General features: G+C 48.8%; 1 protein-coding gene across 3 annotated transcripts in view; it reads left to right on the top strand.

Annotated features, from left to right (window-relative positions):
- The first annotated feature begins 2,551 nt into the window (after positions 1–2,551).
- MANBAL (mannosidase beta like) overlaps positions 2,552–23,552 on the top strand; it is a 23,733-nt gene continuing 2,732 nt past the window's right edge. Inside the window, exons 1-3 of one of the 3 annotated variants that reach the window (XM_077778875.1) lie at positions 2,570–2,595; positions 7,922–8,007; positions 13,014–13,222. In XM_077778875.1, the coding sequence (XP_077635001.1) occupies positions 13,073–13,222 (150 nt within the window). In that variant the 5' untranslated portion in view covers positions 2,570–2,595; positions 7,922–8,007; positions 13,014–13,072. Of the gene's footprint in view, positions 2,596–7,921; positions 8,008–13,013; positions 13,223–23,552 lie in introns of all 3 variants that reach the window. The other 2 variants (XM_077778874.1, XM_077778876.1) reach the window with 2 other exon arrangements.

Below are 23,552 nucleotides of genomic sequence, written 5' to 3'. Positions count from 1 at the left end.
AGTTTATATTATATTATTATTATAATGATTATAAGCCCCAGTTTATACCATCACGTGTTCATCTAGTTTAGCAATTGTTTTCAGAGCAGAAACCAAATCTTTTCCAACTTTTTCTTTCATGGTGCAAGCAGTGTGCCATGCCTAGATATTACAGATCGGAGCAAGTGTGGCACAGATCTCTTCGCCGTGCTGTGGTGCTGATGGGGTCATGCGGGGCACAGGGATGAGCAAGACTCAGTTGGAGCCTTTTCCAGGAGCTTCCAGAGAGCCAGAAAGTAGCTATGCCTCCAGTGGCCACATGGGGTATCTTTTACATTTGGCTATGGTGTAGCAGGTTTCAAAGCACCCACACATCCGTATTAGTTGGCTGTGGCTGCCATAAAAAAGTACCACAAACTGGGTGGCTTAACCAACAGATATTTATTTTCTCACAACTCTGGAGTCTAGGAATCTGAAATCAAAGCTGAGGGCTTGGAGGGAGAATCTGTTCCATTGCTTTCCCCTGGCTTCCAGTGCATTGCTGGCAATCTTTGTCATTCCTTGGCTTGCAGAAGCATCATCCTTTTTATTTTTTGAAATTGTTTATTTATTTTTGAAAGAGAGACTAAGTGCAAGCAGGGGTGAGGCAGAGAGCGAGAGGGAGACACAGAATCCAAAGCAGGCTCCAGGCTCTGAGCTGTCAGCACAGAGCCCGACGTGGGGCTTGAACTCATAAACTGGGAGATCATGACCTGAGCCGAATGAAGTCAGATGCTTAACCGACTGAGCCACCCAGGTGCCTGAAGCATATCCTTTATCTTCCTTTATCTTCACATGGCATGCTCCCTGTGTGTGCATCTGTGTCCAAATTTCTCCCTTGAATAAGGATACCAGTCATATTGGATTAGCGCCCATCTTAATCACCTCATTTTAACTTGATTACCTCTGTCAAGACCCTACCTCCATATATGATATTTGAGGTACTGAGGGTTGGGACTCCTTTTTTTGGTGGGGGCTGGTGGGGAACACATTTCAGCACATAAAACATCTTTGTCTCCTATGACCCTCCTCATCCACATCCCACAGTAAGCCCCTTTAAAGACAAGTACCACGTCTTGTCCTACATATTTGTGCCCTTCAAGCTTCAGTTTCTCCCCCTTCTTATGTTCCAGGCCTTTCCCACAGCCTTTCAATCTCTTGCCAAGCTCTTTCCTTCCTCTCTTTGCCTGGAAAATTCCTACTCATTCCTTATTTCTTAGCTTATATGTTACCTCCCCAGAGAGGCCTTCCCTGATCACCCTGTCTTGATTGTATCTTTCATGTTGTTTATTCTCTCGTGGTTTCCCCTTCTTCCCAACATATCTTTTTTTTTTTTTTAATATTTTTATTTATTTCTAGGAGAGAGAGGGAGAGACAGCGTGAGCAGGGGAGGGTCAGAGAGAGGGAGACACAGACTCTGAAATAGGCTCCAGGCTCCGAGCTGGCAGTCAGCACAGAGCCCGACGCGGGGCTCGAACCCACTAACCACAAGATCATGACCTAAGCGAAAATCGGACCCTTAACCGACTAAGCCACCCAGGCGCCCCTCCCAACATATCTCTTGATTCATATACATTTCTCTGTGTGATTGATTAATGGAGGTGTCAGACATTAACCCCTCCTCTGTAAGCACAGTGAAGGTGGGAACCCACCTACCTCCCATTGTCTTCCCAGTTCCATGGTACATGATCCAGGGTAGAAACTCCATAAATATTTGTTGAATGAATAAACGAATGCTACAGTTTTGTATCCTCCATATCACCTCATAAAGTATGGAGTTAGTGGATGTTGACTTAATTATTTTTGTGTCCTCTGAGAGTTAGCTCCTGGAAGGTAAGATTAGGTCTCAATTCTTTTTTTTTTTCCTTCAAATGTTTGTGGGTGTGTGTGTGTGTGTGTGAGAGAGAGAGAGAGAGAGAGAGAGAGGTGAGCGAGCACAGAGAGAGGGAGGCAGAGGATCTGAAGCAGGCCAAGATGATGGCAGACAGACGGATGCAGGGCTTGAACCCATGAACCACAGTTCATGACCTGAGCTGAAGTCAGAAGCTCAACCCACTGAGCCACCCAGGAGCCCCAGATTAGATCTTCATTCTTTTTTGGATGTCTACCACCCAATCGCTTCTCTTTGATAGTCTATGTACTTATTAGTCATCTATGCTGTGTAACAAATTACTCTAAAACACAGGAGCAGTAACATGTATTATTTCACAATTTCACTGCATCTCCAGTAACCGGCACAGGGCATAGAGTACGTGCTCAGCAATGTTTTTGCTTTTTAGAAGTAGATCCTATGCCCATCTCGTCTCCCCTCTGCATTGCAAGCTCCTAGCTCAGGACCTGGTAAAGAATTAAAGTGTCTACAGACGTCTATAAACATCTGCTGAAATGGGCTGAGGACAAAGGGACCTGGACCCCGCTTCCCCAGAGCTCTCCCTTGGGATCAAACCCATAAAGTGGGGACAAAGACCGGAACCCCTGCGCCGCGGGCGGAGCGGAGCGCGCCGGTTGCTCAACGCGTCACTTCCGGGCTCCGCCGCAGGGAACCACTTCCGGGGGAGCGGCCCGGCGGCGCGGGAGGTGAGTNCCCGCTCGGCGAGAAGAACTTCCCGGGGCGCCCCTCAGGAAGTTACTCGCAGAGGGGAATTTGAGTCCCTGGGAGATGGAGGGCCTCGCCGGTGCCGCCCAGAGCGTTCGTTCCGAGCCCGGGCCTGAACCCAGCGCTCGCTGCCGGGGCCTGGCCTTTCCCCCGCCCCGATCCGGGGAGCATTAGGAGGTGCTCGGGCCCTGGAACCAGCCCGGCCAGAATTCGACTCCTGAGTGGGCCGCATATTGCTGTGTAACCTGGGCAGTCTCTCTGGTTGCCCCTCTGGTCCTCAGTTTCCTCCTCTGTAAAATGGGCGCATAGCTTGAGCTGATGATTAAGTGAGGTGTCGAGTGCAGCGCGCTTAGTAGGTGCACAGTGTATATTTGTTGGATGAATTCTTTTTCAAAGTTATTTATTTAATATTTAAAATAATCTTTTACACCCAACATGGGGCTGGAACTCACCACCCCGAGATCAGGAATCCATGCTCTTCCGACTGAGGCAGGCGGGCGCCCTGAGAATTGCCCCTGTTCTTAAGATCTTACATTAGTGTAGTACATTTGTCATAATGAACCAATATTGATAAGTTAATATTAACTAAAGTCCATGCCTTATTCACATTTGCTCAGTTTCCTCCTAATGCCCTATTTTCTGTTCCAGGGTCGTGTCCAGGATACTGTATTATATTTAGTAGTCATGTCTCCTGGTGTCCTCTTGGCTATGACCGTTTCCCAGACTTTCCTTGTTAGATCAACTTGACAGTTTTGAGTATTCCTGGTCAGATATTTTGTACAATGATCCTCAACTGACATCTGTCTGATGTTTTTTTTTTTTTTGCATGATTAAATTGAAGTTACGGGGTTTGGGGAGGAAAACCACAGAGGTAAAGTGCCATTCTCATCATGTCACATCAGGGTACATACTGTCAATATAAATTGTCACTGTTGGTGTTCACCGGGATCGCTAGCTTGAGGTGGTCAGGTTTTTCCACTATAAAATTACTCCCCTTCCTTCCCGCATACATATTGTACTCTCGGAAGAAAGTCTTTATGTACAACCAAGTCAGATAATCTACATAGATTATTTGGAATTCTCCATGGGAAATTTGTCAACGCTCCCCTGTTTATGTATTTACTTATTCAATTACATATGTCAGTGCGGACTCAGATGTTTGTTTTCCTGCTCTGGGTTATCATCCAGTATTACTCTATTTTGTTGCTAAAATTGTTAACCGTTTGGCAATGGGGCCCTATCCCTTTTCGATACCCCAGCACATGTGTGTTTTGTTTTGTTTTCTGAACACCTTCTGTTCCAGGTTCATCTTGTACGTTTCATGTCTCAGTCCTAGAATTAACCATTTCTCCAAGGAGCCTTGGTTCCTTTTATTGGAGAATGTATTCAATGCCGAGACTTGGGTGTAGGTGTGATCATTATGCCCATGCTTCCAGGTCTTCTGTGCAAGAAACAGATGTGTGTATACTCACCTATATATGCACACATATCTATAAATATTTCTCTGTAGCCACCTGTATCTATATTAAGCTACATATGAGTTCATACTGATATCTGCAACTGTCGTCCATTCCACGCAGATCTTTCTAGCCTCCTCCTCTGGCCTATCTGTGACTAATCTAGCTCCTACCATCTACCATCCATCTTCTCAGTTGTTCAATTTCAGCATACATATGTGGTGGCTTCAGAATTGTTAGAGTCTGTCCTCTGTGGGAAATACTTTTATCAACTAGAATATACCGTCCGAGTGCAATTCCTTTTACCTTTAGTCCTCCAGTCTCCACTCATTTCCAAAGCGACCGAGGTCGGCACCTGATTCGCCCTGCCCTTTCACTGAAGTTGCTTAATACATTTGTAAAACATTTTGATTCAGAATGTCACATTTTGTGTCCCATGCTGGGATACCTTGACCTCCTCAATGATTTTTTTTAAAAACATTTACACCCATTAATGTTTACTCTCTGCTGTCAAGTTCTGTGGGTTTTGACAGATCCTTAATGTCGCGGATTCACCATTACAGTATCATACAGAATAGTTTCACCTTCAGGGATTATTCTTCTTTCAGATTCCACCTCAGCAGTGCTATGAGCTCTGTCTTCAGAATATATGCACGGCCCCAGAATTGATCGCCTCCACTTCTGCCACCAGGTGCAAGCATGTCTTTTTGACTGAACAGCAGTCTTATTCTTATTCTCATCATAGCAGCCAGAGGGACCGTTTTAAAATAAGTCAGACCATGTCATCTTCTTTGCTAAGTACCTTCGAGTGGCTCCCCTTATATCAGGGGGAGATGCCAAAGGCCTTATAATGGCCAGCTGGCCCTAACGGCTTGCTCACGCTACCGTTCTCCTGGATCATCAAGTTCGTTCCTGCCCCAGGACCTTATCCTCGCTGTTCCTCCTCCCTGGGGAAGTCCAGCAGATATTTAAATGACTTGTTCCTGCGCTTGCTTTTTGCCTCCGCTGAAATGTCACCTTCTCAGAGAGGTCCTTCCCTCACCACCGCATATAAAATAGCATTCTCCTAATACTCACCTCTGACATTGTGTTACGTGTGTGTGCACGTGCGCGCGCGCCTCCGTTTGGATGAAAACTCCCTGGCAGGAGTCCGAATAACACCTGACACATAGTAGGCACTCAATAAGTATGTGTCCAGTGAATGACTGTGTCAGACCACTAGAGCGAGGCATTCAGGGACGAGCCTCAAGCGTTACAGTAACGTTAGGAAAGCATTTGCCATGTTTGGAAATCGATGAGTAAGTCGTTTTTCTTAACTTCTGGTAGGGGTAAGAGATTTCCACAACGTGTGAAAACCTCTGCTCTTAAAGCGAGTCTGGCGCCCTGTAGGGCTGGAGTCACTGAAGGAGAGAGAGTCAGCTGTGCCCCGACTCACCGACTCACCGGGAAGTGAGCAGCCCGGGCTTCTCAGCTCCTCCTCCTCCTCCCCGTTGAGTGAGGCGGTTGGTGGAGGCATCTGTGCTTGCTTTCCTGGTGGGAGCAGGCATAGACGTCGTCATTTACCAAATATTTGAGTCAGGCCCTGGGACAGGCTCCGGGTGGACCAGAGCCTTGTAGTGAGCAAGTGAGAAATGTTAGACTCCAGACTCCTTATGTCTCAGATAATAAATATGTTTTGAATTTTGGCCTAGAACACACATACTTGGATGTAAATGGCTATAACTGAAACAAAGCTTCAGGGTACAATGCTGACCCTTACTAATGTGTTATTTTCTATTGTCATTTATTTAATTAAATACAGTGCTGGCAAATGAAGGTTAAGGGAAAAAGTGCTGGATGCAGGTCTCACCCCCCAGTGGTTTCCATAGCTCACCTACTGGGTCACAGCGCGAAGCTGGAAAGCCATTGACCTAGTGGGGAGCGCTCAGGCTCCGGCGGAGCCAGCCAGTTTGAACCCTGACTTTACCACCCACCCACCAAGTAATCCCTGGGCCACCCATGCAGCCTCTTCGGCCTCAGTCTCCTCATCCTCGCTAGCAGCAATGCCCACCTCCCTGGCCGACCGGAAGTGAATGAGATGCAGGCTGGGAAGTATTGTGCAAATCTGGCAACTGATCGGCTCCTTGCTGTTGCTGCTACCGCAGCAGGGGTGAGGGGACCAGCCGCCTCCCACTAGAGGTGTGAAGGATGAGCCAGGCTCATGTGACTTCTGTACTCGGGAAAGGAAGACCCAGAGCACTGGCGGGAAGGCGGGGAAGTCCAGCACGGGGGTGCAGGGGCAACTAGGTAAAGTTCTGAAGCATACACAGTATGTGCAGGACATTTGATGTTTCCCAGAACCTTCTCCCAACCACCTCCCCATTACACCTGTGCTGTCCTGTATAGGAGTGCTCACTTGAGCAGCCACGATTGACATTTTCGTGGCCTCCTTTGATCTTTGGCCAGTGAAATCACGGTTTCTACATGGTTGCAGTCACAGGGTTTATATAATTGTTTTCTTTTTTCAGCTAACCTTGCTTTCAAAGACTTTACACTGGCCTGATACACGTTGTGTGTATTTGCCATTTTAGCGAAGGGGGACTGCGCCACGATGCGCCCTAATCGGGTCAGCCGCTTTGCTGTTGGGCTCTTCAGTCGCTTCCTGTTTCTCAGTATTATGAATAGATTGCCATGAACTTTTTGGTACCTGAAGCCTTTTTTTCTTGTTTTGAATTGTTTCCTTGCTGTAAATTCTAGGAAGTGAGTTATTCAGTCAAAGGATATAATCACTTTTATGGCTCTTGTTATATGTTGTCTTATTGCCATTTCAAAAAAAAAATCCAAAATGCATTATAGCTCTGAATAGAGATGATTGTCACTTGGCTCCTGAGAACATCACGTCTCCAGAAGGTCGAGAGATGGGCCCAAAGTGTAGCTAATTGCTGATAGAGTCGGGCTTTTTGCCCTCACCCCTAAGCCCCATCTTTCTATTGTATTCCACACATTCATAACAGTGTTGCTGTTAGTAACAAGAGTTCATCTAAGTATCTAAGTTGAATAGGCTTGTTACAGCATTGGGACGAAGGGCATTTTAAAAAATGTATACTTTATGAGCCACCCCTGTAAAGGGATGTGAGCTTTTTCTTGCACCTTGGTGTTCATGTGGGGGTTCCCCCGGCAGAGCTGCATTTCCTGCAGGGAAGCTGCTCTGGGGGCCGCCCTGGAATTCACTTCGGGGCCTGCTCACGAGCCACCCCAGTCTGCCTGATGTCTGAGCGTCATACCTTGTATTTGACCAAAAATGGTATTCCTGAGCTCGAGGCCCCACCTGCTTCATCACGCTTGGATCCAGATCCTGTTGGGTTCTTTCCAGAAGTCAAATCCTTTCTGGGAGGAGGAAGATCTGCCAGCTGAGAATTTTTTTTTTTTTTTTTTTTTTTTTTTTAATTAAAGAAGGGCCTTGGGCTTTGAAGGCGGCTCCCAAAGAGAGCAGAAGTGATGGGAGAGTGGGCCCCCTGTTGGCTCAGGCACGTGACCTTCCTGTGTGTGCAGGTCAAAAGGGAGAGCGCGCATTTGCCTAAGTCCCATGCTGTTTACCCAGAAGGTGGTTTGGTCATCCTTTAGTCACTCCCGGGCATGGGGACAGTCGGGCATGGGGACAGTCGCGCAAAGCAGGGAGGCTGCAGAGCCAAAGTGGAGAAAGGTCTTAGAACCTTTTTCTTTAGCCTGGGGCTAAGGTATGGGAACACAATGCAGGCCACTTTGTGTCATTTTGCATTTTCTAGTAGCTACAGTTACAAAGTAAAAAGAGGGGCGCCTGGTGGCTTAGTCCCTTTAAGCGTCTGACTCTTGACTCTTGATTTCCGTTCAGGTCTTACTCTCAGAGTCGTGAGTTCAAGTCCCACGCCAGGCTCCCTGCTGGGTGTGAAGCCTAGTTAAAAAAGTAAAAAGAAAAAGGTAAAAAATAAAAAGTAAAAAAATATATATTGTGGTAAAATATATGTATAACATAAAATTTACCATTTTAACCTTTTTTCTTTCATTTTAACCATTTTTAAATTATTTTTTAATTAAAAAACTTTTTAATGCTTATTTGTGAGAAGGAGAGAGAGGGAGACATCATGAGTGGGAGAGGGGAGGAGAAGAGAGGGAGACACAGAATCTAAAGCTGAGCTGTCAGCACAGAGCCTGACACCGAACTCCAACTTATGAACCATGAGATCATGACCTGAGTCGAAGTCGGAAACTTAACCAACTGAGCCACTCAGCGTCCCTCATTTTAATCATTTTTAAGTATATAGTTCAGTAGCTTTCACAATGGTGTCTAACCATCATCACTATCTATTTCCGGAACTTTTTCATCATCCCAAACCGAAACTCTGTACCCACTAAACAATAACTCCCCACTACCCCTCCCCCAGCTCCTACTGACCTGTAGCCTAGTTTCTGTCTCTGGGCTTTGCCCCTAGAATTTGCCTCTAGAAACTGCCTATTTTCGGTACCGTTTAGAAGTGGAGTCATACTACATTTGTCCTTTTGTGTCTGGCTTATTTCACTTAGCATCATATATCATGTTTTCAAGCTTCATCCATGTTGTAGCGTGTATCAGAATTTCACTCCTTTTAATAGTTGAATAGTATTCCTTTGTAAGTCTGTCCCGCATTTTGATTACCCATTCATCTGTTGATAGGCTCTTGGTTGTTTCCATCTTCTGGCTGTCGCGAATGAAGCTGTGAACACTGGTGTACACGTATCTGTTTGGGTCCCTGCTTTCAGTTTTTTTGGGCATATACCTGGGAGTGCAGTTGCCAGATCATGTGGTAATTCTTTTTTTTTTTTTTAAGTTTATTTATTTATTTTGGGGGAGAGAGCAGGAGAGAGAATGCAGGAGCGCATCCCCATGAGCAGGGGAGAGGCAGAGAGAGAGGGAGAGAAAGAATCCCAGGCAGGTTCTGAGTGTCAGCACAGAGCCTGACATGGGGCTTGAACCCATGAACCGTGAGATCATGAGCAGAAATCAAGAGTTGGATGCTTAACTGATTGAGCCTCCCAGGCGCCCCCTCATACGGTAGTTCTATGTTTAACTTTTTGAGAAGCAACCAAACTGCTTTCTAGTTTGTATTTTCACTCTAGTATAATTTCACTCTAGTTTGTATTTTGATAGTGTTCTTTGATGCACCGATTTTTAAATTCTGATGAAGTCCAATTTATTTTTCATTTTGTTGCCTGTGCTTTGGCTGTCACATCAAAGAAGTCATTGCCAAATCCAATTTCATGAAGATTTTCCTCTCTGTTTTCTTCTGTGAGTTTCATAGTTTTGGCTCTCAAGTTTAGATCTTTGATTCTTTTTTTTAAAGTGTATTTATTTATTTTGAGAGAGAAAGAGAGTGTGAGCAGGGGAGGAGCAGAGAGAGAGGGAGACACAGAATTGGAAGCAGGCTCCATGCTGTCAGCACAGAGCCTGATGAGGGGCTTGATCCCACGAACTGTGAAACCATGACCTCAGCTGAAATCAAGAATTGGATGCTTAACTGACTGAGCCATCCAGGTGCCCCCTATTTTTTGTTTATTTTTAGTTCATTTTTGTATATGGTATAAGGTTCCAGCCTCATTATTTTGCATGTTGATATGCGGTTTTCCCAGCACCATGTGTCGGAAGAACTGTTCTTCCCTATTGAATGGTGTCGGCACTCTTGTTAGAAAATCAGTTGACTCCACACGTGTGGATTTATTTCTCAGCTCTCTATTCCATTAGTCTATATCCTTACCCCAGTGCCTAACTGTTCTGCTTACTGTAGCTTTCTAGTAAGTTTTTTTTAATGTTTTATTTATTTTTGAGAGAGAAGAGAGAGAGACAGAGCGTGAGTGGGGGAGGGGAAGGGGCAGATAGGGAGACACAGAATCCAAAGCAGGCTCCAGGCTCTGAGCTGTCAGCACAGAGCCTGATACGGGGCTCGAACCCACGAACCGTGAGATCATGACTTGAGCCGAAGTCGGATGCTCAACCCAGGTGCCCCTCTAGTAAGTTTTGAAATCGGAAAGTAAATCTTCCAATTTTGCTTTTTTTCAAGATCAGGTGAAAATAATACAGCTTAATCCAGTATATCATTTCAACATGTAATCAATATAAAAACCTCATTAATGAGATATGTTACATTTTTATGTTCCTGCTGTCTCCTAAATTGAGTATATATTTGACAGCCCTCTCAGGCTGGGCCAGCTCCGTTCCAACTCTCTATAACCACATGTGGCTCTTGGCTGCCATGTTGGACAGCTCACATTTAGCAGGGAATTGCACTGTGGCACAGATCTCTGAAAATACAGAGGGCTTTGGAGTCAGGTGGGCCTGGTTCCAAAGTAAGTTTGTCCCTTTCTCGTTGGGGTGGGCAGGAGGAAGCCACTCTCAGGTGCTGTGGTAGAGGGGAAGCAGTTCAGTCATACCAGCGTAAGAGGACGGCAATACGGAAGGTGTGCTGGAGAGGTGGCCCTTGAGCTCAGCCTTGGAGGGAGCGTGGGGGCTTCACCAAGCATCGGAATAGAAAAGGGCATTCTTGGCAGAGTGTGCAGCCTGGGAAGAGGCCCAGGATTTTTAAAGAGCCTGTGCTCTTGAAAACTACAGGCAGTTCTTTTGGCTTGATCAGGGTATTTAGGAGTGGGGTTCCTGCTGAAAGGAGAGACTGGCTGAGGCTGGATCTGTCACCACTGACCACCACCTCAGCCCTCGTCATTCATGTCCCCAGCATCTCTTATTTGGGTTATTAGCAGTAGCCCTCTCACTGGCCTCCTGTGTCTACTCTGTACCCCATCATCTTCCCCCCCGCCCCAGTTACAATGTAAGATGCTCGGGGTTCTTGGGTGGCTCAGTCAGTTAAGTGCCTGACTTTCAATTTGGCTCAGGTCATGATCTCACAGTTTGTGAGTTTGAGCCCCATGTCTGGCTTTGTGCTGTGGAGTCTGCTTGGGATTTGCTCTCTGTCTGTCTCTCTGTCTCTTTCTCTGCTCCTCCCCGACTCTGTCTTTCTCTTTCTTAATAAAGAAGTAAAAAAACAAAAGTTAAAAAAAAATACATATATAAGTCACTCACTCTAGGGGAGAGTAGGGAGGTTCCTAAAAAAACTAAAAATAGGGGTGCCTGGGTGGTTCAGTCAGTTAAGTGTCCAGCTTTGGCTCAGGTCATGATCTCACAGTTCGTGGGTTCGAGCCCCGTGTCGGGCTCTGTGCTGACAGCTAGTTCAGAGCCTGGAGCCTGTTTTGGATTCTGTATCTCCCTCGCTCTCTGACCCTCCCCTTCTCACGCTCTCTCTCTCTCTCTCAGAAATAAATTTAAAAAAAAATTAAATTAAAAAAACCAAAGAATAAAAGTACCCTACCATCTAGCAATTACAGTATTAGGTATTTACCCACAGGATACAAAAATACAGATTTGAAGGAGTACACGCACCCCAGTGTTTATAGCAGCACTATCAACAATAGCCACACTATGGAGAGAGCCCAAATGTCCATCTAGTGATGAATGGATAAAGAAGATGTAGTATATATACATAATATTACTCAGCCATCCAAAAGAATGAAATCTTGCCATTTATGATGTGGATGGGGCTAGAATGTGTTATGTTAAGCTAAATAAGATAGCATACTTTCTCAGTCAAAAAGATACCGTATGATTTCACTCATGTGGAATTTAAGAAACAAAACAGATGAACATGGGAAGATGGGGGAAGGAGAGAGTAAAACAAACTATAAGAGACTCTTTAGAGAACAAACTGAGGAGGGTTGATGGAGGGAGGTGGGTGGGAGATGGGCTAGATGGGTAATGGGTACTGAGGGCACTTGTGAGGAGCACTGGGTGTTGTATGTAAGTGACAAATCACTGAATTCTACACCTGAAACCAATATTGCACTGTATGTTAACTAAACTTTAAACTAAAAGTAATATGTATATATGTATAAACACGTAAGTCAGATTGTGTCACTTCTCTGCTCAGAACCCTTCGGTGGCTTTGGTCAATTTGGAAGTGTCAAGGTCCTGGTGGGTCAGCCGCACCCCTCTCTGATCTTTCCTCCTTCCTGAGTATCCCCCTCTGACCATTTTGAACTCATTTCCCTGCCCCAGGGCCTTGACACTTGCTTTTCTCTCTGCCTGGATATGCTTCTCTCAAACATTCCAGTGGTTTACTTACACTTCCTGTCTCTGCCACTCGATTCCTGTCTCTTCAGAGCCCTTCCTGTCTGTCACCCTATACAGATTAAAACAGTGCCCTCAAGTTTTGTTCCAAACAGTCGTCACTAGCTGCCATGGCATGTCTGGATGTGCTGTCTGCCTTGCCTTGAGATGTAGGCCCCAGGAGAGTAGGGATTTGTCTCTTTTGCCCTCTCTTCAGTACTTGGTGTTCAGTAAGTGTGTGGTGAATGGATAACTGGATGAAGAAATGAAGAAATGAACAAAACCTGAAACATAGCTGGCCTCCAGATGTATGTTGATTAGAGATTTTCGTCGAAGTGTTTGCATTTACTTACTTATTTTCTCTAACTTGGAAAAACTTGCAGACACACAAAAAGTTGAAAGAAGAGTCCAACAACTATCCATATATCTTCCACTCAGATTCAAGAATTGTTGGGGCACCTGGGTGGCTCAGTCGGATAAGCGTCTGACTTTGGCTCAGGTCACGATTTCACAGTTCGTGGGTTCGAGCCCCACATCGGGTTCTGTGCTGACAACTCAGTGCCTGGAGCCTGCTTCGGATTCTGTGTCTCCTCTCTCTGCCCCTCCCCTGCTCGGGCTCTGTCTCCCTCTGTCTCAAAAATAAATAAATTATATAAAAAAAATTTTTTTAATTAAAAAAAGATTTGTTAGCATTTCGCTATGATTGCTTTATGGGTTCTTACAAGTTTGTGTGTGTTTGTGCAAGTGGAACTATTTAGAAGTTAGTTGTAGAAACATGACACTTAACCTTTGTGTTTAGAAGTTGGCTCTGGAGGCTGGTGAGTCAGAGGAGACCGAAGGCAGCAGGCGGCTGAGGTCATGGCCTCCGACCTGGACTTCTCACCCCCTGAGGTGCCCGAGCCTACTTTCCTGGAGAACCTGCTACGGTACGGACTCTTCTTGGGAGCCATCTTCCAGCTCATCTGTGTGCTGGCCATCATCGTACCTGTTCCCAGGTCCCACGAGGTGGTGAGTTCTTCCCTGTGAGCCTCCACTCCTCACATGGCATTCTAGGTACTAAAAACAGACACCACGGCAAAGAAGAGCAGTTGGGGCTCTGGCAGATTCCCACCCAGTGGCGTTGAACCACGTGCCCAGTACTTTATTTGTTCACACATGTTAAGCAGGGTTTTATTTACTGCCTACTACATGTCAGCCTGCCTCGAGATGTGGTATCTGTCTGCACGGAGCTTCTAATCCTTGAGAGAAAGGCAGATGGGGAACAGACGTGCGTGTTTCCATGAGAAGTCCAGGGCACCGTGCAGGTGCAGATCAAGGGGAAGGACCTGATGTTACCTTGGGGCAGGGGCCCACCTGTTGCCCTTTCCCCTAGGGAGAGGTAATTGCATTTGTGAGGCCTCTGGTTCAAGTAACTGAATAAAAGGTGACTGTGGCCAGAGCACAGAGGGGGCATGATGAGGGGCACTGCCAGAAGAGTGGGCAGGGCCCAGAGGGTTTTAAGTAAGAGACCGCCATGATCACATTGGCTTTTTGTTGTTTTGACTTTTTTCTATAGGTCTCTTTATCCTGTAGCCATGCACTTTCCTTCCACTCCCCTCTGTTTTCTCATGACATTGATTTGTTGGAGAAGGCAGTTCATTGTCATCTACGATATCCACATCCAGGATTTAGCTGATTACCTTTGTGCGGTGTCATTTAACATGTTTCTCTGTTCCCCATATTTCCTATTAATAGGAAGTTCAATCTTGAGGCTTGAGTCAACTCAGATCAGGTTATTTGGTAAGAACACCTCATAGCTGGTGCTGTGGACTTCCCGGTCTGTGTCATCAATGGACACGTGCTGTCTGGTTGTGTTAAAAACTACCCCCAATCTTTCACCTAAGTGGTTTTAGCATCCATCAGTGGTCATTGCTGAGCTCCATTATTTCCTTCTGCATTTATTAGCTGGAATTCTTCGGTGAAGAAGACCTTTTCTTCTTTGCCTGTATGGTTATTCTGAAATGCTATTCATACTAAGGGCTGGAGATCAAGGAGACTGATGCAGGGCTTGATCTCATGATTGCAAGATCGTCACCTGAGCCAGTATCAAGAGCCGGACACTTAACCAACTGAGCCACCCAGGTGCCCCCATTTTTAAAATTTTTATTTATTCTTCTTTTGCTTCTTTTTGAAAACGTAGCAAATGCATATGTTTGTGATGTGATATGTATGTACATGCGTAGACATATAAATATTCTCCCCTTTGACACATGCAAGATAGCATACTATTAAATACAGCTTCACATGGTTCTTTTTTCATTCAACAACATACAGTATATCCTGGAGGTCTATTTTTCCTGGAGATGACTATGTCCCAGAGACCCTGCTCATGTAGCTGGGAGGATCACAGCCAATTACTGATGCAGTGGGGACCCCTGGCAGAGGAGCTGCTTGGGGTGCGACTGGGGAAGGAGCGCGCTGAGTTCAGTTTTAAACAGGTTCCTTAAAGGTGGTTCGGGGGTGCCTAGGTGGCTCAGTTGGTTGAGCTTCCGACTTTGGCTGGGGTCACGATCTTGTGGTTCGTGGGTTTGAGCCCCACATCAGGCTCGCTACTGTCAGCGCAGAGCCTGCTTCGGATCCTCTGTCCCCCTCTCTGCTTCTCTCTCTCTCAAAAATATATAAACGTTAAAAAAAGAAAAGATACCAGGTGGTTCTGCCGACTACGCAGAAGGTCTCTAGCAGGAGGAGGGTCTGGGCTGAGTGTTCATCAACAGGTGAGAGTTGAGATGTACTTGAAGCCGGGCGAGGATGAGGTCTCCTGGGCGAGAACATGGGCTAAGATGAGAAATCCAAGGCCGCGGCCCCAAGGATTTAGCATTTAAAGGGCAGGTGGGGAGACGGCACAGCCAGTGAGGGCATCGAGAACCTTGGTGGGCATGGACACAGGCCCGTGGCCTCTGGATGGGTCTGTCCGTCTCTGTTTCGTATTCTGGTATTTGGAGAAGGAGGTCATGATTGGAGTGTTCCCACCCACAATTGTATCACGCTCTAACAGCGTAATCCCTGTGCTCTGGGGCTCTGTCTTCCCAGCCTCGGCGTGCTATTGGCGATTATAAATAACAAACATTTTTACTGTCTTTGGCCACTGATGAAGCCTGCTAAGGGTCCCAAGGGAGGGAGGTGATGAATGTTCTTATTTTATAGGCGGAGATGTAGAGTCAGAGGTGTGCGGCCTTTTGGAGAGCTGCTGCTCACCTCCTGTCGTGTTCTTGCCCTGTCCAGGCAGCCCCGGAGGCCTGGGTCAGTTCGGCGAACAAGGGAAAAGAGAGGTACCCTTTCCGCCTCTCTCTGCTGCTCTCAGCGGCGCAGTGGGTTGCAGTCTTTAGAGGCAGGGAGTTGACAAAGGGCTCGGCAATATGCCTACTTCCCCACTCTGCTGTTTAGAGGTTAATTTGGGACAACAGCTTCGTCTTTGAAAATATAAATATAGCACATGACATCTCATTTTAATTTATCTTGCAGTTTCGGGCAGTAAGGCTCACATAAGGGAACTCTTCATGACTGAAACTTACTGTTTTAGCTTTTTTTTTTTTTTAAAGCTTTTCCGTGGCTCAGTAACAACAAGTGACAGTACTGGTCATTAAACTTTTTACTGGTGTGTCAGGCCCCCAGTTAGGCAGAGGCTCTACTGCTAGCTTTCTAGGGGTGCCCCCATAAGGCAGGCTTCTCGAGCTCCCCACACTCCTGAAGAGATGGAAGGGAACACGGTCCTCTGTGCACATGCGATCTCACGAAGGGAGGGTGAGCGCTGAGCCCGTGCTCAGAGGTTGGGCCTGGCAGCTAGCTGGGATTTGGGATTTGGGATTTGGAGGCGGACGGAGAAGAGGGTTTTACCTGGGGCCAGGGAGCTCTGAGGGGGAAGGGTACCTGTGGAGTGAGAATAGCTGGTGGGGACCCCCCCTTGCCACCCTGATGGTGGGAGGGAAGTGGAGGGTGCCGGGAGGTGGGGAGAGGGCAGAAGTGGGGGGAGGGAGGACCCAGAGAACAATCTCGCTCTTTTTGACTGTTTGCTTCAGGCAAAATCATCTCTCTTGCTAGGCCTATAGAAACAAGGTTTATTAGTGGCTTTTTGGGTCAGAAGATAATATTTTTGGCTGTAGATGCTGGGAAAGCCTTTGAAAAGTGAAAGAATGTCTTTCCTGTTGTTCCAGTAAGCCGATTTTTTGCAACTAGTTTATGACTTCAGTACTTCAATACTTAGCAGATTATTTTGAAAGCTCTTTTGGGGGTAATCAGGGAAGAAAGAATGAATACATACAAATGCTTCCCACCCCACCCCCTTCCTTTTCATAGCGGGAATAAGAACCAATTTGCAGAATCAGAACTAAAGTCCTTCCCGTCCTAAGCCAAATGAGAACTGTTCTGGTCAACACCTCATTAAACTAAGACCTGAGAAAAGAAACATTTGTGTGAGAATGATGGAGGCCCGGACCACCCTTAATCCAAGCATTTTCTTGTAGGTTGGATTCTAAAGTATAAGATAGGAGATCCTTACACCATTTCCCTTTAGTCCAGGATGGTAGATACATTTCCTCTCTCACGCCAAAGCTGACTGATTGTGTGGTGGCCATAGCGAAAGGCTTCTGGGCTGCTTCGAGGCCCCAGGTAAAGTAATGGTCATCGATGCCTGCTGTGAGCAAGGGCCCAGGGAGCCCTTCACCTGGTCCACTATTCTCCATCTGTCTGCACCTGCCTGGGGAGTGTTCAAAGGCCTGGGCTGCATCCGTAGAGATTCTGATTCTGTTGTTCACTGTAGCCTGGGGCAGTATTTTCTCGAAGTGCTCTGGTGATTCTATTATGCAGCCTCTGGTCCAATCTTGAGACGATTTCCCTAAAGCACAAGCCAATTTTGGGAGGATAGGAGGTGTTCAGTTCTACATGTGTCAAGGTAGAAATAATAGCAAGACGTCCAAGTGGGAAAGAAAGAGCCAGTGAGAAGTTGGGGATAGAGACCTGGGAATTATTTTATCAATATGGCGTTATTACTTGAAACCCTGAGAGCGCATTGCTGAGCTTTTCAGCAGAAATTAAGATTCAGAAAAGACCTGAACTTGGGGCATTCCCAACCTGCTTGAAGTGGTTTCTGTGCAGTGTGGATATACTGAAAAGATGCGCTGACAAGACAGCGGGTGCTGTCCCAGAGCAGGGGTGCAGCTGGGCCTCTGGAAGGGACGAGAACCCAGGACCCTGTCACTCACCACCTGCATCTCCTCTCTCTCCCCTCCCTGTCCATCTCCTGTCTTTCATTTCTCTTACCAGGACCCTGCTTCCTCTGCTCACTGCTCCTGTGGTGAGATGAAACATGGCCACTTACAGCTTCCAAAGTTTATGTCTTTCAGCTGCAGTATCTGGAGGCTGCCTTCCTGCTTGCTCCCAGTTCCAGAATCCGCAGGGAAGGAACTGTGGTTGATGCAGCTTGGGACAGCTATGGCCAGAGTGGCGGGAGGGGAGGATCCTATCCTAGGAGGGACAGGAGTTCCGTGCAGACAAAGCTGTCTCTTCCTGTCGCTCTCTCAGGAGAGACAGGGCAGAGCGATGGGCAGAGGGGACAGCGGTCTCCCTGCAAACTGCCATGGTTCCAGGGGAGTACATGTACCACCCAGTCCCCATGGAGACCGCACAACAGGAACTACTGAGTGACCGAGGAAAGGCTGCTCTCCTCCAGAGTTTGGCTTCAGTAGAACAAAGTTCTTAACAGGGTTCCTGGGTCCCGTGGGTCCCTGGATAGGCTTCAGAAGTTCACAGGGTCCCTGGAATTGTGAACAAAAGTGTGACATTTTTATGCTCAGGCACATTTTCTGGAAAGACAGACTATTGCTGTTCTCAGTTTGATGAGGTGGGAGCCGAATTCCGGGAGTTTAAGGAGTAGGCAGTGAGGAAATAAAGGTAGTGAGCTCCTCTCCCCCTTCCCCAAAAGCCTCCCAGCCTCTTTTGGATCAATTTCTACACGGAACATTGATCAGTTAACCCCAGCACGTGGGTGTTGACTTTTAGTTGAGCGACTCGCCTAACAGATGGCAGTGGCTCACCTGGTGGTGAATCCCAGGCTCTCCCACCAGTCCCAGTGCTGACTGTTCCCATCTCTTCATGTGTTGACTCGTGTCTCCCCGGCCGGCCGCCAGCCCCTAGGCCGGTACCTCCACTTGCACTCTGCTGCCTTTGTGTAGATCGCCGCAGTCTCTTCTTGCAGTAATGAGCATTCTTTGTTTTGAAAGTCAGAAACTCAGATCCAGCAGTTTTTCCAGAAAGAAACCATACTGGTTCTCAGAACTGGGAATTTCAAGGCACAGCTGGGTTCAGAGGCTCCAAAAGGCTTCAGGGCTCTGTCTCCATCTCCTGGCTTTCCCGTGAGCCGTTGGCCTCGTTCCTAGGCCCTCGTCATGAGTCGGGAAGATGGCTACCCCAGCCCCAGTCTCTATCCGTACTGCTCATGATTTGTAAACAAGAGAAGCTATCTCTCTGCCTATGCTCACTTTCCAGGTCTCATGGAAGGCCTCTGCTTGGCCCTGGCTTGGCCACATGCTTGCACCTTGCTCTGTAGGTGGGAAGGGGCAGTGGGTACCATTTCTGGCCTGGCCACATTTAATTGGGCACTCCTGTGGCCACTGTGACTGAGAGTCCCCCCAGGACCATATGGGACAGAGAAACGGCAGAGCCCCGATGTAGAGGTGGGGGTTGGGCAGACAGAGACAACTGGTGACCAGCAACGTGATCCAGTGGAGAACTCACCAGAACTGATAGCAAGAGTGGTGGCTTTCAGTGTGATGCCCACATAGCCTTCACTGTCAGCCAGAAAGCTCTGCAGGTTTGGAGCCCTAAAAATGATGGAGCCTTCCCCGCTGTGGCCTGGAAGTTCCGGAGCCTGTTGGGAAACTCTGCCTGAGGTTGCCAGAGTAAATAATTAACTCGGGCAAGTGTCTGTTATACCTGTTCTCAACACCTTCGGAGACAGGCTCGTAGAACTAACTCTGCACTTCTGCCCTCTTGTTGTTTAAGCTTGGGAGCAGTTTGCAGTTGAATTGGGCAGCAGGGTGTTTTTTACTTAACGAGCCCTTCTGGAGAGATTGCCGTGTGGTGGGCAGGGTGACGGTGTAAACACGGTCTCGAGAGGTGTGCCGTCTCATGGGAGAGGCGGCTGGACGCAAGGAGCCGCGGCCCAGGCGGTGGGGAGGGCCCGCAGGCCTGCTGACTTGTGTCTGGAATGAGCCCCGAGGCTGTTCCCTGTAATCACAGCTCTCCTCGCCTGCCAGTCACAACCCGGACACTGTCTTCGGGCGCCCTGTGGAGACTGAGCCGCTGTGGAAGGCCTCCCCCACGCCCTGCCAGTCCCGTCTCCCCCTCAAGGCCAGTGCCTGTTCCACCTCTGCGAGGCCTTCTCGCCCCCGCCCTGCCCAGGCCTGGGGCAGGAGTGCCCGGCAGGACGAGTGGGGAGTGGGGGCATCGGCACTGGGCCCACCTGGCCTGAGCATGGCCCGNCTCTGCGAGGCCTTCTCGCCCCCGCCCTGCCCAGGCCTGGGGCAGGAGTGCCCGGCAGGACGAGTGGGGGCATCGGCACTGGGCCCACCTGGCCTGAGCATGGCCCACCCTCCGTGTCCCTGAACCTGGGTCCTGAGCAGGACAAGGGCAAGCAGACCCAACCCAGAGTTCCTGGGGATGGAGTGAGATGAGGTGCGTGAGGGTTGAGCACAGCCCAGTGGGTTTCTTTCCCGGCACCACTGGAGAGGAGAGAACGGTCTCAGCCTGGGTGGAATGACATCTTGTCCTGATTTATCGGACCCAGTGCACGCTGAACTGTATAGTGGAAATCATAAAATTCCGAGTGCCTTCTCTGCTGGAAGGGATTTGATGCATTGTGGCCCAGATTCGATTATTTGAATCTGATGAATAGCAGCAATTTTCAGGCCTTGTAAGCAGCTGTGGAACCGCTTCGTTATTGATGAGGCCTGTGTCCATGGAGGACGGACGCCCGGCAGAGCCAGGAGCCACTTAATGGGGGAGGTTTTCTTATACTCCCGCTGGTGTGATTGCCAAGGAGACCTAAAACTTGCCTCGGATGAGGCCCGGAGTTCCCAGATTTAAAGGTGGGGCTGGTGCGCCTTGGTGGCTCAGTGGGTTGAGCGTCTGACTTCGGCTCAGGTCATGATCTGATGGTTTGTGGGTTCTAGCCCCACATTGGGCTCTGTGCTGACGGCTAGCTCAGAGCCTGGAGCCTGTTTCAGATTCTGTGTCTCCCTTTCTCTCTGACCCTCCCCTGCTCATGCTGCCTCTCTCTTTCTTTCTCTCAGAAATAAATTAAAAAATAATAAATAATAAAAAAGGTGGGGCTGTAGTACTTGGAGTCTGCCTGGCCTGTACCAGCAACGTGTGTTTGAAGAGAAATTAAAGGTCAGTCATTCATGAGAGTCATTCTTACTAGCTAAGAATTTGGAGCTACAGCTCTTCGTGGGAGCTTATCATGTGCACAGGAGCTGCCTTTGCTTCCCTGTAGCTTGGGGGGAAGGTGGCTGCGCCGCATTGGATCCATCACTGAGCCTCAGTTTCCTCGCTTGTGAAGTGAGCTCACAGTAGCTGGCTTGTTGGGGTGGTGGAGGCTCAGTGAGCAGATGCTGGGCGCATATCACTAAGCATGTGTTCTCTCAGTACCCCGTGGTGCCTGGCACAGGACCTGCATCCAGTGGGCGCACACAGGCAGGTGGGGTGCTGGGAACCGAGGCAGAGCAGGAGAGGGCAGAGAGCAGTGGGCGATACTGGCGGGCCGGCAGCCCGGAGAGACAGAGTGGGCTCTGTGAGGGCGCGTGCCGGGAGGCAGGGCCCCCACTGGAGTGGAGTGGCCGTGGGGGCCACAAGGAAGCTCTTGGAATTTGTCTCCTCCGAAGAGAGAACCAGAAACATATTAAAGTGGAAAACAGACATGGTCAGGACTGTTGTTCTAGAATAGACTGAACGCAGTGAGGCGGGTGGCAAGGAGAACATGTGGGCGGCGGACACAGTGGGGGGCAGACCGCAGGGTCTGGCCTGGTGCAGGAGTGTGTGTCCAGAGGGGCCGGGTAGATTCGAGAGCCCCCTCCGAACGTAGAATGGGCAGGACCTGGGGCCAGTTGGGTGTTGGGGCTCGAGGGGGCAGCGCCAACTCAGAACCGGCTTGGAGGTTATCGGCTTGGGTAACTGGGTGAGCGACAATGCCAGATCTTTGGTGGGGAAGCGAGGAGGAGGTCTTGGGTGAGGAGGAGACAGATAATGCATCCAGATGACTCGATGACGGTAACGTGTATACACGCCCACGGAGAGCTGCTTTCAGCTGTGAGAAGCAGAGCCTGGTGCAGGGAGCACTGACCTGCCCTCCTGACTCCTGCGGGAACTGCCATCACAAACAAGGGGTCCGAGTGACCCATCGACAGAGTCTGGAACAAGCCATTCTTGTCGTTCCACAGTCCTCTATGGAACCTGTGTTTCCAGGCGCTACTAAATAGAGAGTCGATTTCCTAGTTGACTCTGGTTCCAGCCCTGAGGTCCCTAGGAGACCCCGGGACAGATGGTATCCTGTCACCATGAAGACCTGACTTCACATCCTGGCTCTCCTGCACACTAAGTGACACCTTGCGCAAGTCACATGTTTCTCTGAGTGTTTCTTTCATCTGTACAATGGGACTCATTATGGTACTTTGTGAGGCTAAAATAAGGTAAGTGCACACCACACACCCCAGGGCCTGGCACACTGAATAGCGTTAGTGGCTGTTGTGGCCCTTGTTGTTATTATTATCACCGGGGGCCACGTCCAGCCATGCTTCCGGGAGTGTACATTGGGTTTAAAACCTGCTTATGTCCTCTGTGCTCATGGGAAAAGTGAGGCCCAGTACTAACTGTTATGTATATATATTTGTAAATATTTATTTGAGTTATCTCTATGCCCAAAGTGGGGCTTGAACTCAACAACCCCGAGATCAGGGGTCACACGCTCTACTGACTGAACCAACCAGGCATCCTTAAGTGTTCTATTTTCATGATGATAAACAAGAGTGAAGTTCCCATGGCTATGGGAGATCTTGCCTGATCTTCCCTTTCTTTCTTTTATTTCCTTTCCTTTTTATCTTTTCTCTCTTTCATTTTCCATTCATTCATTCATTCATTCACAATTGAAGCTGTCCCAGGGAGCCCACAGGCTGGTGGGGGTACTAACAGGAGGACTGGACCTGTGGTAAGATAGTGGCAGTGTGTAGTTCCTCGGTAGCGGGTGTGGGTGGGGGCAGGGCTGGAGGGAGGGATGGAAGCCGCTGGAGGTGGAGCAGCACAGAAGGAAGGCTGGACGGTGAGTAGGGTGTGTTCTTGCGCTGGGCCAAACCACAGGGAGGGCTTTGCTGCGTGGCCGTAAAGGGCGGTCCTCTTGCTAAGAGTGACTGGTGGAAGCCCTGACACCTGACCCAGGGTGGGGTCTAGGGAAGAGCCCGGAAGGAGCTGGAGATGGGGCCTCTTAGATGCCATCCCATGTGTGGGGCATCGGCTGTAGGGTATGGAGAGCCCCTGGAAGGTTTAAGGGGGGGGCGGGCTGCGGCACTGAGCAGAGAGGCCAGCTAGCAGTGGAGGGACCGAAGGAGGGACTTTGGTGCTAGAGAGGGTGACCGAGTCAGGAGGTGGAAGGGGTTGAGTCACCGGGACTTAGTGACTGAGTGGACAGTCGGGAGGAGAGAGGGCTGGGGTTACTGGGACTCCAGTTGCTCTGCCTGTAGGGTGGGGAGGAGGACCCGGCCCGCCGGAGAAGGGGTGTGCTTGGTCTGGGACCGTCGAGTTGAGGTGCCTGGAAGGTGCCCATCCAGTCCTCTGACAGACAGCTGGATGAGGAGCGAGGTCTGCTCAGGAGAGAGAGAAAGGAGCCTAAGAGAGGGTCTTTGGAACGAGTGACGCGCTGGGGATGGCAGCCGCGTGTCACCATCCCGGTGGACTCTGAACTGGGTCCTACTGGAGGTGGAGGAGGCACCCAGCTTTGAGCTTAGAGCGGTGGGGGAGGGGCTCCATCCCCGGAGGTCCCGCAGGCTTGGCAAGTTCCCTGTGCATAAACTGTTCCTCTTATCAGGGCCTGTTTGCCTAGGGCTCTGGGGACTGACTGGTTTCCTCTGGCCTTGTAGCTACTGCAGCTGGACGGGATGGTTTCCAGCTCCTAAGGTCTCCAAAGGCATTGTGCCCCATGGGGTTTGCCTTAAACAGTAGCCTTCCTGCTGTGCTGTGCAGCCGCTGCTCCTGCACTTGACACGCTGGCTCCTCTGAGATTTTGTTTTGTTTGTTTGTCTTTCTAACCAGCTTTTCC

Source organism: Crocuta crocuta, unplaced genomic scaffold (genome assembly GCF_008692635.1).
Source record: "Crocuta crocuta isolate KB4526 unplaced genomic scaffold, BGI_CrCroc_1.0 scaffold248, whole genome shotgun sequence".
Taxonomy (NCBI): Eukaryota; Metazoa; Chordata; class Mammalia; order Carnivora; family Hyaenidae; genus Crocuta; species Crocuta crocuta.
This window is presented reverse-complemented; position numbering and strand designations above follow the sequence as displayed.